This window comes from Mus pahari, chromosome 7, assembly GCF_900095145.1.
Source record: "Mus pahari chromosome 7, PAHARI_EIJ_v1.1, whole genome shotgun sequence".
NCBI lineage: Eukaryota > Metazoa > Chordata > Mammalia > Rodentia > Muridae > Mus > Mus pahari.
This window is the reverse complement of record NC_034596.1, coordinates 109998662-110012947: the sequence shown is the minus strand read 5'-3', so window position 1 is coordinate 110012947 and position 14286 is coordinate 109998662. Positions and strand designations below refer to the sequence as shown.

Sequence of the window (14286 nt, the reverse complement as noted above, 5' to 3'; positions counted from 1 at the left end):
AAAAAAAAAAAAAAAAAAAAAAAAAAAAAGCAGAATGGCTTTCAGCTAACCTTTGCAAGTAATATATAAGTGCTAAAAGTGTATAGATCCATCAAATATTTCAATGTTTTTAACATGTAATAAAAATATAAGGGGAGGGCCTGCAAGATGGCTCAGGAGATAAAGGTGCTTATCACCAAGACTAACAACCAGGGTTCAATCTCTAGAACCCACACGGTAGAAACAATCAAGTCCTTCAAGTTCTCTTCTGACTTCCAAAAGTATACTGTGCATACAAGTCCCATCACACATGAATAATGATTAAAAGTATATATAAAGGTGATTGCTTATATTAGTCTTTGCAAAATGAAACACACATTATTTCTAGAACCTTTCATGAGAAACATAAAACCACATTTTCTAACAATCTAGCAAATACATTAGTTATCAAATTGATTAAAATGTAATTGGAAGGTTCCTAGAATTAACATTAGGTCTTTCTGTTGGGTGGTGACAAACATCCTTTGTCTATCTCAGTTTCTCTTAACTTGTCCTCTTACCTTTGCAGCTCTCACAGCCTTGATCTTCAGCAGCAAATCCACAAAGGCCACCCGCACTTTCTCTGAGTTATCGTGGAGACTATACCGGAGTGTTGGCAAAAGCTGTTCTAGTAATGGGTGGCTCAGCCTGTTATCCAAAATAATTGGCAAACACTACAGAGAATGGGGAAAGGGGAGAAAGCATTTCTCAAATCAGAACACACCAATAAAACATCTAAGATGATGCTGAGTCCCATTCTTGCCAGAAAACACCACCTCCATGAAACTGCACAACAAAGGCATGCTTTGGTGCTGGTGAAATGGCTCAGTAAGACACTCCATAGAGGCAAAAAGGAAGACTTCTATAGAGCTAGAATACTATGCCCGGCCCCAAACTAGTACTATGGCAACTAGACATTTTATAGAGAAAACACTTTTCTCTGAAACAGGGTTTCTAGGCAACTCAAATGACTTCAAACTCAGAACCTTCCTGCCTCAGCCTCCTGAGTATTTCTATTATTATAGGTCTTGGCTACACACCTAGCTAGAGAATACTTTAAATCTGGATTTTAAAAGCTTAGTCTGGAGACTGAAGATATGGCTCAACAATTAAAATCATATACTATGCTTGCAGAGAGCTCAAGTTCAGTTTCCAGCACCCACGACAGGTGTCTGTGTCTCACAACCACCTTTAACACTAGCTCCAGGAGAATCCAATGCTTCTGGCTCCTCTAGGAGAGGACCTTAGTTCAGTTCCCAGCACCTACATAAAGGCTCACAACCATCTGTAACTCTAGTTCCATGAGACCCAACACCATGGGTACCAGCTATACACATAACATACAGCTAAAACACCCATACACATATAATAATTTTTATTTTAAAAATAAAAGTGTACAAAAAACAAGTTTTGGTGTTGAAATACAACTACAGTATCAGTGATATTTGTCCACTGAGTAAGGTAATAATTTTCTATTATTTTCCCCTTGTATTTCCTACAAAATCCTTATAGTTTTATAAAACTATTGAATAATAGAATGTTACTTTTACACCTTTAAAAACCCTACCTTAAAAACAGAACACCGAACATCAGCTGAGCTTATATCAAATGCCAGCTCCCCTGTGACTTTCTTCAAGAAGTCAACAAGAATGGTGGGGGGCATCATTTCCCAATATTTAGAAGTTATTTTACAGACACCAAGGATGCCTGTGGAACGGACCCGTGGATAAGGATCTTCTAAAAGGCTCTAAAAGTAGGAGAGAGAAAAGGTGTACAACTTTTAAATTATTGTTTGTGTTACATATTAGTACTCTGGGAATTTAAAGCTTAATAACAGATACTTAAAGTTGCAGAAATAGTGACCACACAGTCCAGTGTCTCTAGGTATTTTGAAAGGGACTAGTTCCAGGATGCCTAATCTGCAGCTACTCATATAAAGCAACCCATGCTTCCCATATAAGAGTGCATGAGTAACTGTTCTACTATATTGTTTACAGACTAATGGCATGAAATTAAAGCTGCACATGTTCAATCAGGCACACTTTTGCTCTGAATATTTTCAGTCCATATGATGTCACAGATGATGACACTTGAAAAGATGGATGAATTTCCCAAAGACACAAAGCTATAAAGCAGGAGTGGTAGAGACAAATCCGCAAGTGCTAACACATGTCTACTGGGATTGGGGCATGCACAGCTATAGTCCTGAAAACTATATAAGGATATATAATGGAATATCTCAAGAGTAACTAAAAAGAGGAGAAAGGGACAGTGTGGGTCTGTGCATCTGGGGACATGGGCAGACTGGATATCCGTAGGATGGCCCTGTTGGCAAGTACTGACCCTGCAGCTAGCTACAAGACAGATAGGTTAGCAAGCAGTGAATGCCCTTCACAGCAATACGTACATATAGTTCTTCAAACTGCTTCTGAATTTCACTGTCCATTTCAGTAGCAATGAAGTTTGGATCTCTAACAGGAAATGCTTCAACAAACAACAATGCAGCATTTGATCGAACTTCAGAATTTCTGGCCTATAAAAATATAAGTACTTTTAGAAGTTCAGAAAGTGTCCCAAGCTAATACTTCCTCAATTTCAGTAAAGATTTACAAATGAAAGACAATTTGGGGGCTGGCAAGATGGTTCATAGGACAAGGACACTTGCGCCTGATTTAACAACCTGAGTTCAGTCCCAGGAACACATGGTAGAGAAAACTGACTCCTACAGGCTACACTCTGCCCTCCACATATGTTCCCACTTCCTAATAAATAAACAAATAAATTGTAATAAAAATAGGATAATTTTAACCTTTAAGTCAGCAAAAACGGGTTGAGGATGTAACTTAGGGGCAAAGTACACACTCTGCCATGTGTGTGGAACCCTGGGCTCTGCCCTTGGCATCACAAAAGTAAATAGCCAATGTGAGGTCATCCTTAAATTAAACCAAACTCTCAGCCAGTGTCGAGAGATATTAAAGACCAGTTTTCTCGATTCAAAGCTGTATTTGATTACACTTTTCAATTTTCAGACTATTAAAAAAAAGAAAGATTAGTCATATTAAGAGATTAAGAGGTGGTTACTGCCTTCTAATCAATCAGAGCTGTTTGTGTAGACCTAGGTGTTCATCAGAATGCTAACCAGAGTGTCCCTGTCTTCTGCCCTCATTACAGCCTTGAGCGTAAAAGAACAGGCAGGTGGTGTAGCTGGTACCCTCCCCAGTCTCTCTGAGTTTGTGCAAACCAAGACACCGATTTTCAGTGACTGTTTACTTAGCACAGAACTGATCTGCCTTTATAGTTAAGACGATCAAAGAAATGCTCTTCATAAAGGTTAAAAACTGAGAGCCAGGAATAGTGGCACAAACTTATAGTCCCATTTATATGTGAGACTGAGGCAGGAAGATCACTTGAGTCCAGGTGCCTAGGATGAGCAACACAGTAACAGCACTGCTCAAAAACATAAGAAATTTTGTCCTGAATTTCCATAAAGTACTGTCTCTAGTGTTTTAGCTGCCTTCTGAATTAGCACAGGGTCATTTCAAAGCACATCCTGCATTAGGAAACACCAGTAAAATATTACCTTTAGTCCCCTCCACAGGATGGGCTTATATAACCTATACAGCATCTCTTCCACTCCCTGACGGACTTTCTGTTGGTGAAAGTAACTCAGCACCTAAAAGCCCAAGAAAGAGAAAGGAAACAAAGGCTATGTAGTTATGTATAAGGCATTTGAGTCAGATGTAGTGGTATACATAAGATTTTATCTCCAAACACAAAAGGCTCAGGAACAAGAGGAAAGGTTATTCTACCCCATCCCACCACTATGACACAACATTCTCTGGCAAGACCTACAACCGATACAAGAAAATTTTGAATACAACAAATCAGAAAAAAGAAATCACAGCCAAAATAACAATCGATGGTCTGAATTCTAATACCACTTGGGTTCTAATACCTACCATCCAGTGAGACATGCCTGTTGTCACACTGAGAGTCTGTGGCAGAAGAAACCTAAACCCAGGAACTCTAGACTATCCAGGATAACTCAGCAAGACCCTATCTCAAAAAATAATATAAAAATTAAATTATTATTAGCCTACCAAGAGCCATATAACCTCCATAGAGCTACGACGGTAAGGGCAAAATGGAAGCATGAACAGTTAAAAGGGGTTCAGGAACAAGACATTGCCTGATTCATCTTGACTCAAATGTTCTTTGAACCTACTATTGGCCCTGCTTTTTAGTTCTTTATTGCCCAACAAGAACAGGTTTCAACACTCTGCTGCCCACCAGGGACATGCACCAGCTCTCTATCTTAAGGTTTCATAAAGAACAAGCATCTACTCAATATTCTTTATAGTACTAGCTTAATTGAGATAGCAGGATCTTCCCAAAACTTAAATTGCAAATAGACCATCCATTTTCTAGTCAGAATTACCCCACAATTCTGTATAAATGCTTGAACCCAGAAACAATCAGTTTTGCCTTATTACTGGAATCCATTCCTCTAGAAATTTATTAGTGAAAACCCTGAATTAACTACCGCATGGGCATGGTTTTCTGATGGAAGATTTCATTCTTTTCTAATTCTAGAAAATGTCTCGCACTACATTTCTTAAGTCATCCTCCAACTCATGATCCTCCCATTTCAGCCTCCAGATCAATGGAATTACAAAAAGACACCATCACACTCAGCCTGATTGTTTCTTGTCATGAGTTTCATTGATGGTCTAGATTATTTTTAGTACAGTATTACCATGAGATGATGTTCTCACTTCACAGAAAGACTTTAAGCAGCTTAAAAGTGAAACACAATTCACTCCCCATAAAGTTAAAGCACACAGTCCTGTCTGGACAATGACAGCGTACCACTTCTTTCCTTACCACAGAGCCAGTAGCAGAACAAACTGGGAAGACACCAAATATCAAGATTCTTAAGAAATTCCTTTGACTGATAGGGTGAAAGTGTGAATTTTTAAATTCAGCCAAAACCCTTATCCACAAATCAAAAGGCTGAAATAGGACAACAGCAACTGCTCACAATTGGTAGGTCACAAGTGCCCCCCTCACCTCTCGGACTTTGGAGTGCACTGGAGACCTCCTTAGAAGGTGGATGCCATGGAACATGAAGTCCTGGATGCAGTCATTTTCAATGGTCTGAAACAACAAGAGCAATGACAAGCATCCATCAAACAGGCAGCGCGGCAGGCAAGAGTCCCCATACAGCAGCACCTAATCTGTTCCTCTGATATTCTGACAGAGCTGTTAGGATGTATCTATTCCAGTTTCCATATACAAAGAATACACTTAGCTACTTCTACTTTATTTAATGGAACAGGGAATCTGAGCAATGTAGCAAGGTAAGCTCCCCACCACAATCATTAGAAAACAGCTCACATCAGACAAAATACAGACACTAAGAAAAAGAAGTGTACATAAGCCAGACAGAGATCTCAAAAAACTTATACTGTCCTGAGAACAATACAAGCTTCAACCTGTTTCAAGAACCCCTCAAAAACAAAAACAAAGAACCCACAGTGGAGCTACCTCTATAGTGGAGGTCAGAACTCCAGAGACTGGCATGAAATCTTCTGGGGTACCTCTGACAAGTGCTAGGAAACAAGTGTGTGAGAGACTCCTTGACAACTCACAATGAAAAAAAGCCACAGGGTAAAACAAAAGAAAAGCTAGGCCCTACTGACTATGTACTACCCTACACTCCAGGGTGCAAGGATGCCACATCTTTACCTTCCTTGAAGTTAATGATAAATTTCTGAATGTGGAGTAACATCCTATCTGACAAATGATGAGATAGGAGCTATGTTCTGGAAGTTACATAAAGACAAACTGGAACTAAACTGGAACTATTAGACTATGGTATTCCCATCTACAGGTGCCTCTGTGACAAAACATCAATGCCACAGACTTCAGAGGAGAGCAATAAGCAAAGCCACGAGTGCAACTTTGTTGCTGACTAAAAGGCACTGGCAGCCAAGCCAGACAACCTGAGTACTGAGTCCTGAGCTGTCCTCTGACCTCTACTGACTCCTGAGTTGTCCTCTGACCTCCACATCTACCACAGCACATGTGCACTCACACCCATGCACACACAAATATGAAACATAAATAATGTAAAGAATATATACATCTATGTATGTATGAATTACACACACACAACACACACACACACGAGACTGAATTAAAAGCCAGGCACAATGAAGCAAACCAGTAATTCTAGCACTTAGAAGGCCAAAATAGGAGGACCATGACTTCAAGAGCAGGCTAAATTAAAAATAAATAAATGAATGAATGAATGGATGAAGAGAGAGAGAGAGANAGAGAGAGAGAAAGAAAGAAAGAAAGAAAGAAAGAAAGAAAGAAAGAAAGAAAGAAAGAAAGAAAGAAAGAAAGAAAGAAAGAAAAAAAGAAAGAGGAGGTGGGGAAACTGGAGCGATGTCTCAGTAGCTAAGAGTGAGTGCTGCTCTTCCAGAAAGAAAGAAAGAAAGAAAGAAAGAAAGAAAGAAAGAAAGAAAGAAAGAAAGAAAGAAAGAAAGAAAGAAAGAAAGAAAGAGGAGGTGGGGAAACTGGAGCGATGTCTCAGTAGCTAAGAGTGAGTGCTGCTCTTCCAGAGCACTCAAGTTCAATTCCCAGCACACATGATGTAAGGCGGCTCACAACTTCCTGTAACTCTAGCTCCAGGGGATTCAATGTCTCCGGCCTCCAGAGGCCTGAAACAAAATGTAAATAAACACGTACATAAACCCTTGCACAGATACGTAATTAAAACAAATAAATAAATCATTAAAAAAAAAACAAGCAAACAAAATAATGGAGAATAATGCCCTGGCTTTGCCCTTTTACTAAAATGACCACACATTTAAACTAGTTTATTAAAATTGTCCAAAGAGGAATACAGTAACTTTTGATCTCTAGATATGAAAGAAATGGCAAATATGAGCAATAAAGACCAAGTGTAAGCAGATATAAAGGCAGTGTGGACAGACATGCACTAGACACCATGTGGAGGTCTCCCACCTGCACTACTCACTGTCCATTCTCCAAAGAGAAGAGTCAGAGAGAATACTTCTTGATCGAAGAGAACAAGTTCTAGTCTTTGGAAATGTAGAAGGAAGAAACAGACAATGGGATGACACACCGCTGACAGGTCTCTGGATGTTTAATGCGGACTGTGAATGAGAAAGCTAGGCCTCCCTAACATATGCAGTGCATTCGGGAAGGGCTATCTATGCTCAAAGTGAATGTCATGGACCTCTTAAGATAACACATAACCTGGGCTGGTGAGATGGCTCAGCGGTTAAGAGCGCCGACTGCCCTTCCAAAGGTCCTGAGTTCAAATCCCAGCAACCACATGGTGGCTCACAACCATCCGTAACGAAATCTGACCCCCTCTTCTGACAGCTACAGTGTACTTACATATAATAAATAAATAAATATTTAAAAAAAAAAAAACATAACCTATAGAGGCACTAGAGGGTTCTCAACAGCACCATCCATGGAAAGAGAACCCAAACACAAATGTAGTTTTTCACTTTCAAGTAGCCAGAATAAAAAAAAGAAACTGGTTAAATTACTTAATACATTTTGTTAAGCCTTGCAACACATCTCCCTTTGACTAGCCACATCCTAGAAACCCAATAACCAGAGGTAACTAGACAGTCTAGGCCCAGAGACAACAGAATAAGGACCACAAAACCCACTGACTTCTCTGAAACTGCACATCCCAGCAAGGTGATAGATGGGGCTGTGCCTCAATGACTCAGCCTGTCATACTTCTATTAGCATAACTAACAGCTTTATTTTCAGGTAAACTAGGCACTAGTTTTAAATAGCCCACCCTTGGATACTTAAGTAACTAGAATACAGTAAATGTTAAATAAAATGAAAATACCTCCAACATTTTCCCCGAAGCCTTTTTCCAAGCTCTGAAATAAATTTCTGCAACGTGTACCATCAAAGACCTATTTTTTAAAAAAAAGATGTTAAAACACGTTTAAATAATTTTACCATACACCACACTTCAGTTACTCTCCTGCCTCAGGAAAAGGAAACTGATCATAGGCTATGGTTCTATAAACCATCTGCAATATTACCTACCTGAAATGGAAAGAGGGACAGACCAAACTGGGGAAGAGACTGGAATAAAAACTCCTCCTCAGTCAATGTTACCCTAATCCTGACAATGTAAGCTTAGAATTAAATTCTATAGTCACAAATTTTCAAATATGGACTGGTGAGAGAGCTTACTTGGTAAAGGCATTTGACCAAGCTAAATGACCTGTCAATGCCTGGACCCCGGTTGGTGGAAAAAGAGAACTCTTACAAGTTGTCCTCTCACCTCCACATGTGCACCATGGGATATCCACACCCACACCTATACCCCACCTCCAAACACACATGTGTATAATGGCATACCCACACCCACACCTATACCCCCCCAAACACACATGTGTACAATGGCACACTCATACCTACACCCACAACCCCCCAAAACACAAACAAACTTTAAAATCATCTACATTTAAAAATTAGTTCAGCACAAACATTTTACCAAGGAAACAATCTAGACTCTGTGTTCAAACTAGAACCAAATCCCCACTCAGTGCTTACATAGCTACCTAACATTAAGGGATTTAGTAACTCTACCTCCGCAATAAGGAATGATATGCAAAACAAAAAGCACCTAAGCAAATATGTATGGTTTGCATGGCAGTCTGGCTGCTGAATAAAGGAAGTACTAGGGCTAGAACTTCATTACTGTGGTTCTTCCTAGTTATACCACAGGGCTATGCACCACAACCACATAGTCAGCCCGCACTAAATGGGACGGTGTACCCTATACTCAAAATGTTCTCTGAATACTAATGGCATGGGCTTTGTTGTAAGACAAAGCTGTAACTGTCATATATCTGTCTAAAAAACTACCACTGCTTTCTGTTCCAGAGTGAGGTAGTAAGGCAACATGACCCCAGAGTCTGGAGATCAACCTGAGCAGCAAACACAGCCCCCCCAAGGAAAAAAGAGAAGAACTAAAAAACTGACAACGTAAAACCTCAATCACTACGGGAGAAATGCTTTATTAGAGGGGAAAAAAAAACTACTTAATGATAAAGTAGTGAATCATAAGATATAATTTCTAAAGCTTCAAACTTTGTTAATATAAACAGGGTGGTGATACATAACTGCAATGGAGAAGCTAAGGCAGTTAGACTGCTGTGTAGTGACAGGCCAGATTGGGTTATATAGCAAGACCTTGTCTTAATGCACACATACATACATGCACGTGCACACTCAAAACTTTTAAAACAAGCCAAGAAAACCATTTAAAGTCAGAAGACCTCTAATACTTACTTTTGTAATCCAGGTAACTGATTTTTAATGGTCTCATGGATCATTTTAATAAAGTCTATATTCCAACTAAAGAGAAAACTAAGAAATCTTCTTCCCTGTAAATGAGAAAAGAAAATAAATGAGGATAAGCTGGGCATGATAGCACACACTTGCAACTTGGGAGGCTGAGACAGAATAGGACAAAAACAAGGTCAGCCTGGCCACACAAACATCATTTCAAATAATAAATAAAACTACAACTAAACGAAACTATCTAATACAAACAAGATTTATTTAATACACCCAAAGTCAGTTATTTATAAAAATGAAGTCCAAGTCACTATCACTTGGCAAGTTTGCACAGGGGTTGAACTGGGAAGTGCTATGGTGGCTCTCCTAACAACAGAGACCTGTGGGCCTACAGACATTCCTCCCTTGGGTAGAGCAGCAGTTACACTGAACATCTGTCTTCAAGGAGCTCAGAGACAGAGCCATACAGAGTTCCACCACAGGTCCATAAAAACTTCAATCTAGCTATCGTGGATAGTGGGTAATGTAAAACTAAAGAATGCCTGAAATCTTTGTTTGACCCTATCATAAAGCTCTTTATTCTCACCAACCTAACAATCCTGGAGATGAATGAAGGTGCAAGCCTTGTGCTTGACATCTTTCCAATAATGATGGTAACTATCGCATGAGGAAAGCAGCCCTCTCCACACATCCTGCACCACTGACTGATGCGGCTGCTTCACTAAAGCCATGCCACATGCTCCTCCTAGAAATCTGAAAGAGCACCTGATGCTCTGGCTACGGAAGAAACACTGAGGTTATAGAGTGTGCCCTCCACACAATAGGCAGGGTTAGAGGCAGAATTTTCTAGTGGAGCCACAGAACTTGGTGCTAATCATGCATGCCCTACAGGCTGAGGACTAGGAGCTACCAAGGGACCAGACTTTCTACTAAGGGCTGAGACCCTAAGGAGTACTCTTTGGAAGCTGTCTCTACTACAGGAGAAATGGCTGCAGAGACATGTCCCAAATACACCGTATTATGGTCACCCTGCACCCCAGCAAGGGCACACAATCCACACATAATAACCACTATACAGTCACCTCACATAACAGAACTAATCTCTAGAAACCATGTTAATAAACTATTACTTATATATTATTTTAAAACTTGGCAGGACTAGGGATTGAATCTAGGACCTCATATATGTTAGACAAGCTTTTAGCCCTAGCCTGAAAATTACTTGGTACAAAGGAGTACTTACAAAATGTCATTTATATCAAGTATATAATAAACACAAAAAGGTATTAAGATAATACACACATTATTTTTATTTCATAAGTTCTCTAGTCCACGGCACTTTATACGTGAGAAACATCTTAACTGAAACTGGCCATATGAACTGAACTTGTTCGGTTCTCTCATGGGACTGGCTCACAATGGGTACTCAACAACAGGTCAGAACCCCTCACTAGTTTTCCTAAATGGTGAAAAGATAAATGGAGATGTGTGGTGATAACTTCTGTGTATGTGCCAATTAAACACAATCATGAGGGCAAGAGAGGCTTAGTAACCAAGCGCTTACCTAGCATGCACGAGGCTCTGAGTTCAACTCTTAGTACACACAGCCTCCCAATCCCATGCTGGTTAGTACTTTGTCAACTCGATACAATCTAGAATCATCTGAAGGGAGGAAACCTCAACTGAGAAAATATCACCATAAGACTGGCCTATATCCAAGCAAGTGGGGCATTTTCTTGATTAATGAATGATGTGGGAGGGCCCAGCACATTGTGGGTGGTGCTACTCATAGACAAGTGGTCCTGGATGGTTTGAGAAAACAGGCTGAGCAAAGCTTGGCAGTGCATAAGTTTAATCCCAGCACATGTGATGCAGAGGCAGGAAGATTTCTGTGAGTTCAAGATCAGTTGGGTCTACACAGAAGGTTCCAGGCTAGCCGGGGCTATGTAGAAAGATCCTTTCTCAAAAAAGAAAGAAGACATTTCGAGCAAGAATATTAACAGAACAATAACCTATGTTAAGAACTAGACAGCAAGGGCTACAAAACAGAGAGCCTGTCTCAAAAAATAAAAAACAAAACAACAGCAGCAGCAACAACAGAAGGAAAGTGAAAGCAAGTTTGGAAAGCCATGGGAAGCAGCCCAGTAAACAGCATTCTGATATGGCCTCTGCTTTAGTTCTGGCCTCCAGCTTCCTGCTTTGAGTTTCTCCCCTTACCTCCTTCAGTGATGGAGTGTGATCAGAGCTGAAATTAATCCTTTCCTCCCAAAGTTGCTTTTAGACATAGTATTTTATAACTCTAAGATTCCCCATTCCCCCCCAACACACACACAAAATAACCTGTAGAAATAATAGAACAAAACTTAGCCACAGGGACATACTTTCTTACATTTGCATATGTGTGTTTATGTATGTATGTATGTATGTATATAAAACATTATATATGTGATAAAATACATATATGTAAATTTATGTAAATATGTGTAAATCAAATTTATTGATTCGTATTTCTACCCAGTTTAAGGATAAAAATAAGGCAGGATGTGCTCCATAAGGGCCATCCAAATCAAACTGATGTAGAGTAAGCTCACAGATCTTTTTTTTCCCCCTGAGATACAGTTTCTTTGTGTAATAGCCTAGCTATCCTGGTACTGGCTTTCTAGGCCAGGCTAGCCCCTTGAGTGCTGGGATTAGAGGCATGTGCCACCATGCCCATCTTAGTACAAGCTCTTAATGCTGACATTTGCACAAAGCTGCATAGTATAAACAACAGTCACATGAATTTAAGGAAAGCATCCATTAATATCTCACCAACAAATCAAAAACAAAAAAACAAAAAACCTACTTACTGAAGTGATAATTCTGGAATTTTTGTTTAAGAAACAGAAATATTATTAGAATATATTTTTTGTTTTAATGCTAGGTTTGGGATATGGGGCTGCTTCCAACTGTCTGTAGCCACTATGATTTGCCTCAGGCTCTAGCAGAGGTGTGGTTTTGCCAGCTGCAGATAGTGTCTGCAACTGTGTGACATTTGGAATTCTGGGAACTTTTCTGGGCTAGGGCCCAGATAAATGTGTGGTGGGATGGTTGGTGGTCATCTGGGGGCATTGGTTGTGGTTTGTTTGTAGTCGTGCTCAAAGAAGAAAAAAAAACAAAGAAAAAAATTAGATTCAGGGATCTCTAGCTGTCTCTCCCTTCTCTATCCTTCCTTCTCTTCTATCTAGTGATAGAAAGGTAGGAAAGAGAAAAATGCACAAATTAGCAAACACCAGCTATAACTTACCTCTTCCTTTTTGATGTAATTAACATTTATGAAGCACTCAAGTAGCATATCTTTAATTTCTCTACTTTCCTCCCAATCATAATCAAAGCAATACAAAGCCTGATGGATGCGCCACAGCCGACACACATCTGCCCCCTGTGAATGACACACGCAAGTTTCAGTTACTTTCTTTTCCTTTACATGAAGGACTTCATAGCAATGTGAGATGATTTCCTTAAGAATTCTAAATCACGCCTGCCTTTATCCAGGACACTCCCTGACTCCCTGCTCAGTCCTACTCTAGAGCATGTGTCTCTCCAAGGACCACAGGGGCACAGGTATCTCCTCCCACCCTCTACCCACTAACTCAGAAAGGCCCACTGGCACAGCTTAGTCCAAGAAAGTTTGGCCTTTCCTGCACCCTGCTTCCTTCCCATTGCATAACAAGGAACAAGACAGGTAGAGTAACCGCCTTTCACCATCAAGTGACACAAAGAACAGTAGCCACCCTGAGAAAAGAACATGAAAGAAAAAGCTCAATTCTGAATCTCGGTCTGGATTGTGCTCCCACCTTCAACCTCTACACATCGCTGTAAGAAACACCTAAGCTGGGAAGCTATAGAACCCAACCCCTTTCTACCTAATCTACCCCTCCCTCACAAAGTATATCCTGAAGAAAGGAAACATACTGTTTTGGTCTCCAGACTCCTCCTCAGCAGCATGATAAATGCAGTCTTTCCCATGTCCTCCTTGGCAGGAAGGCCCTTTTCCCACCATTTGACACACAGATCCTGAATAGAGTTCTGGAGTTTTTGTTCAGATTCAGGTAATGCATATAAAATACCTAAAACACAGCACAAATGTTTTCTGTTACCAATTCAGACTCAAAAGTACAGAGAACTGGCCTAGAGAGATATCTCAGCAGTTGAGAGCACTGGTTGCTCTCCCAGAGATCCTGAGTTTAATCCCCAGCAACCACATGGTGGCTCATAACCATCTATAATGTGATCTGACACCCTGTTCTGGCATGCGGGTATACATGCAGATAGAGCACTCATATACACAAAAGTTCTGAATTCTATGACAGTACAAGGCCTAGCTAGGCAAATATCAGTTTAATTTGCCAAATAAACATCATTTACAATACTTAAAAAACAGAGAACTTTAGACCTGGAAGACTTATACTAACACATCTTGCTATCACTACAACTCCACCCCCACCAGAACAGGCTCTGACCACCAATCCACTTCAAGCTCAATGTGGTGTCTTCAGGTCTAGGCTCAAAGGGGGGAAAAAAATCAAAGCAAATAACATAATGACTATAAAAACTATTGCTTTTAAAAACATAAAGGCTCAATAATTGTTAATAATATGCTAATAATTGCCCACAGATACCTGAGTACCGTTATACACACTCCTGAAGTAATTGCGAGTCTGGAAGCAACTACCATGACAGCACTCATTTTACCACAATTTGGAGACTATAAATAAGCTGGTAGTAAAATCCACAAAGTTTATATAGAAATGACTTTCTATACTGCCTGGGGTAATTTAAGATAAGAAAGAAAGAAAGAAAGAAAGAAAGAAAGAAAGAAAGAAAGAAAGAAAGAAAGAAAGAAAGAAA

General features: G+C 39.9%; 1 protein-coding gene across 1 annotated transcript in view; it reads right to left on the bottom strand.

The window, feature by feature from the left end:
• The window catches only part of Ncapg2 (non-SMC condensin II complex subunit G2), a 54536-nt gene that overhangs the window by 33154 nt on the left and 7096 nt on the right, over positions 1-14286 (bottom strand). The window contains exons 4-12 of the mRNA XM_021202372.2: positions 13351-13505; positions 12683-12817; positions 9388-9482; positions 7928-7997; positions 5089-5175; positions 3599-3691; positions 2426-2551; positions 1586-1765; positions 540-692 (exon numbers count right to left, since the gene is read on the bottom strand). Coding sequence (XP_021058031.1) covers positions 540-692; positions 1586-1765; positions 2426-2551; positions 3599-3691; positions 5089-5175; positions 7928-7997; positions 9388-9482; positions 12683-12817; positions 13351-13505 — 1094 coding nt within the window. The remainder of the gene's footprint in view (positions 1-539; positions 693-1585; positions 1766-2425; positions 2552-3598; positions 3692-5088; positions 5176-7927; positions 7998-9387; positions 9483-12682; positions 12818-13350; positions 13506-14286) is intronic.